The sequence below is a fragment of the Sinocyclocheilus rhinocerous genome, unplaced genomic scaffold, assembly GCF_001515625.1.
Source record: "Sinocyclocheilus rhinocerous isolate Xijiao unplaced genomic scaffold, SAMN03320098_v1.1 scaffold554, whole genome shotgun sequence".
NCBI classification, from domain to species: domain Eukaryota; kingdom Metazoa; phylum Chordata; class Actinopteri; order Cypriniformes; family Cyprinidae; genus Sinocyclocheilus; species Sinocyclocheilus rhinocerous.
Window position 1 is genome coordinate 86,054 of NW_015627893.1, and position 1,647 is coordinate 87,700.

The 1,647-nt window shown below is 44.7% G+C and overlaps 1 protein-coding gene across 1 annotated transcript; it reads right to left on the bottom strand.

The window, feature by feature from the left end:
* Positions 1 to 440: 440 nt before the first annotated feature.
* LOC107736966 (potassium channel subfamily T member 2-like) lies at positions 441 to 1,215 on the bottom strand. Its single transcript, XM_016548357.1, has 3 exons — positions 1,150 to 1,215; positions 903 to 1,031; positions 441 to 821 (listed from the first exon to the last, which is right to left on the bottom strand). Exons 1-3 carry the CDS (start codon positions 1,213 to 1,215, stop codon positions 441 to 443), a joined length of 576 nt encoding a protein of 191 aa, XP_016403843.1.
* Positions 1,216 to 1,647: the final 432 nt, after the last annotated feature.

The window sequence follows — 1,647 nt, forward strand, 5'->3', positions numbered from 1 at the left end:
TCGCGAAGTTTGACAGCACTAATTTTATTTTTTGAAGTCTACCAGGGGTGGGATTTGGAGTGGGTTCTAAATTTGCACAGTTGCTTTTTGTTATATTTTACTGTTTCTAAAAGAAATTTATAAAACGGATAGTTCCGGTCCTTGATTCTGATTGGCTGAGCCACTTTCGAAGCTGTTGTAAATTACTCTACAAACACACACCTTTGTTTACTTTGTGTGTTGCTTGGCAACCACTTTGTTGGAACCACAACTGTTTCTGAGGAACTACATTATTTGGTGGAAGAATACTGTTTTTATTAATATCATTACACTTTATTTGCTCTGTTTTATTTTGTGAAACCTAACTGGTGTTCTATCGTGACTAATTAGCTGTTATAAATGCACTGTAAACCACGGCTTCTTGGGGCTTATTGCTTTAATAAACGTAATAAACGGTATTTTTAGCTACAGTGGATCACCCAGCGGTGTGCACACTCACTAAATCCAGATGGCGAGAGCCCCAGATGTTTCATGCGTGTGCGGACCAAAGCGTTGAGCTCCTGTCTCTCGGAGCGGCGGAACAGGTTCAGTCTCTGCTGGCTGATGCGCTCGGCGGCACTCCCCACTCCCTTGGCCCCGCTGGAGCCCCGCCCACCTTTACGACTCAACCGCCGCGCCCACTGCATGCTCTTCCTCCTCAGGAGCGGGTGGTCCATGGCGTGTGATGATGAGGAGGGAGGCTCGGACGACGTGGAGTTACGGTGAAGACCGGAGCGGCAGAGCAGAGGCTCGCGGGGTTCGCGTGTATCCTCGTAGTCCTCCACCGTGATGGACACCTGAGACTGAGTCAAGCCACACGATGGTCTCATTCCTCCACCGAAACGCTATAACAAAAAATGAAAGAAAGATGCACAAGCAGGTACCTCTGAGACGGGCAGTTTATGCGCTTCAGTGCGGTAGATGCCGATGGGAATGTCTCCTGTCGACGAGCACAGCTTCTGGTAGAGACGACCATAACTGCGGATCCACAAATCCTCCTCTGTGATCTTCATCTAGAAGGAATATCACAGCAATATCATCATCAATGTCCTCAATTTCATTATGACCGCCATCATTATGGGCATAATAGTCCAGATACAGTCTCATTATGGATTGAGTGATTGCACTCACAGCACACAGGAAGCCAGATCCAGGCATGGAGTCGAGACCTAGCAGCAGTCTGGTGATGGAGATCATGTAGTCCTTCACAAAGGACTGCAACACACACAAAAGATGAAATCAGACACTAATGACTCCCACTAATATTACAGTATTTCAGTAATTCAGTGAATATTTCAGTAGACTCTAGCAGGTCAGGGTAGACTCCACATTTAATAGATGTGAAAGAAAGGCATGTGAGGAACAGTGCTCAATAGTTTTGTTGAGTATAAGTGATGAGAATGGTAAGGAATTTAATTAACTTTAATGATTACATTTCCTTAACGATTTGAGGAAGCATCTCTTCAGATCGAATCAAACCTACTGACTCATTAGTTTGAGACAGATCTGTAAGTCTTTTTAACTCATTCGTTTGAAAAGCAGCTCACAGGAGTCAATTTGCCATTAGATTACACATACTGATGTATTGGGTTTGTATTATTTCCTGACGCCCAGGCTTTCTCTCTCATC

Excerpts from the sequence above, each read along its gene's own strand:
- LOC107736966 (XM_016548357.1), bottom strand. The coding sequence starts at position 1,215 with ATGATCTCCATCACCAGACTGCTGCTAGGTCTCGACTCCATGCCTGGA. Across the intron at positions 1,032-1,149 it reads GATCTGGCTTCCTGTGTGCT|ATGAAGATCACAGAGGAGGA; the intron begins GTGAGTGCAATC and ends TATTCCTTCTAG. Across the intron at positions 822-902 it reads ATAAACTGCCCGTCTCAGAG|TCTCAGGTGTCCATCACGGT; the intron begins GTACCTGCTTGT and ends GGCTTGACTCAG.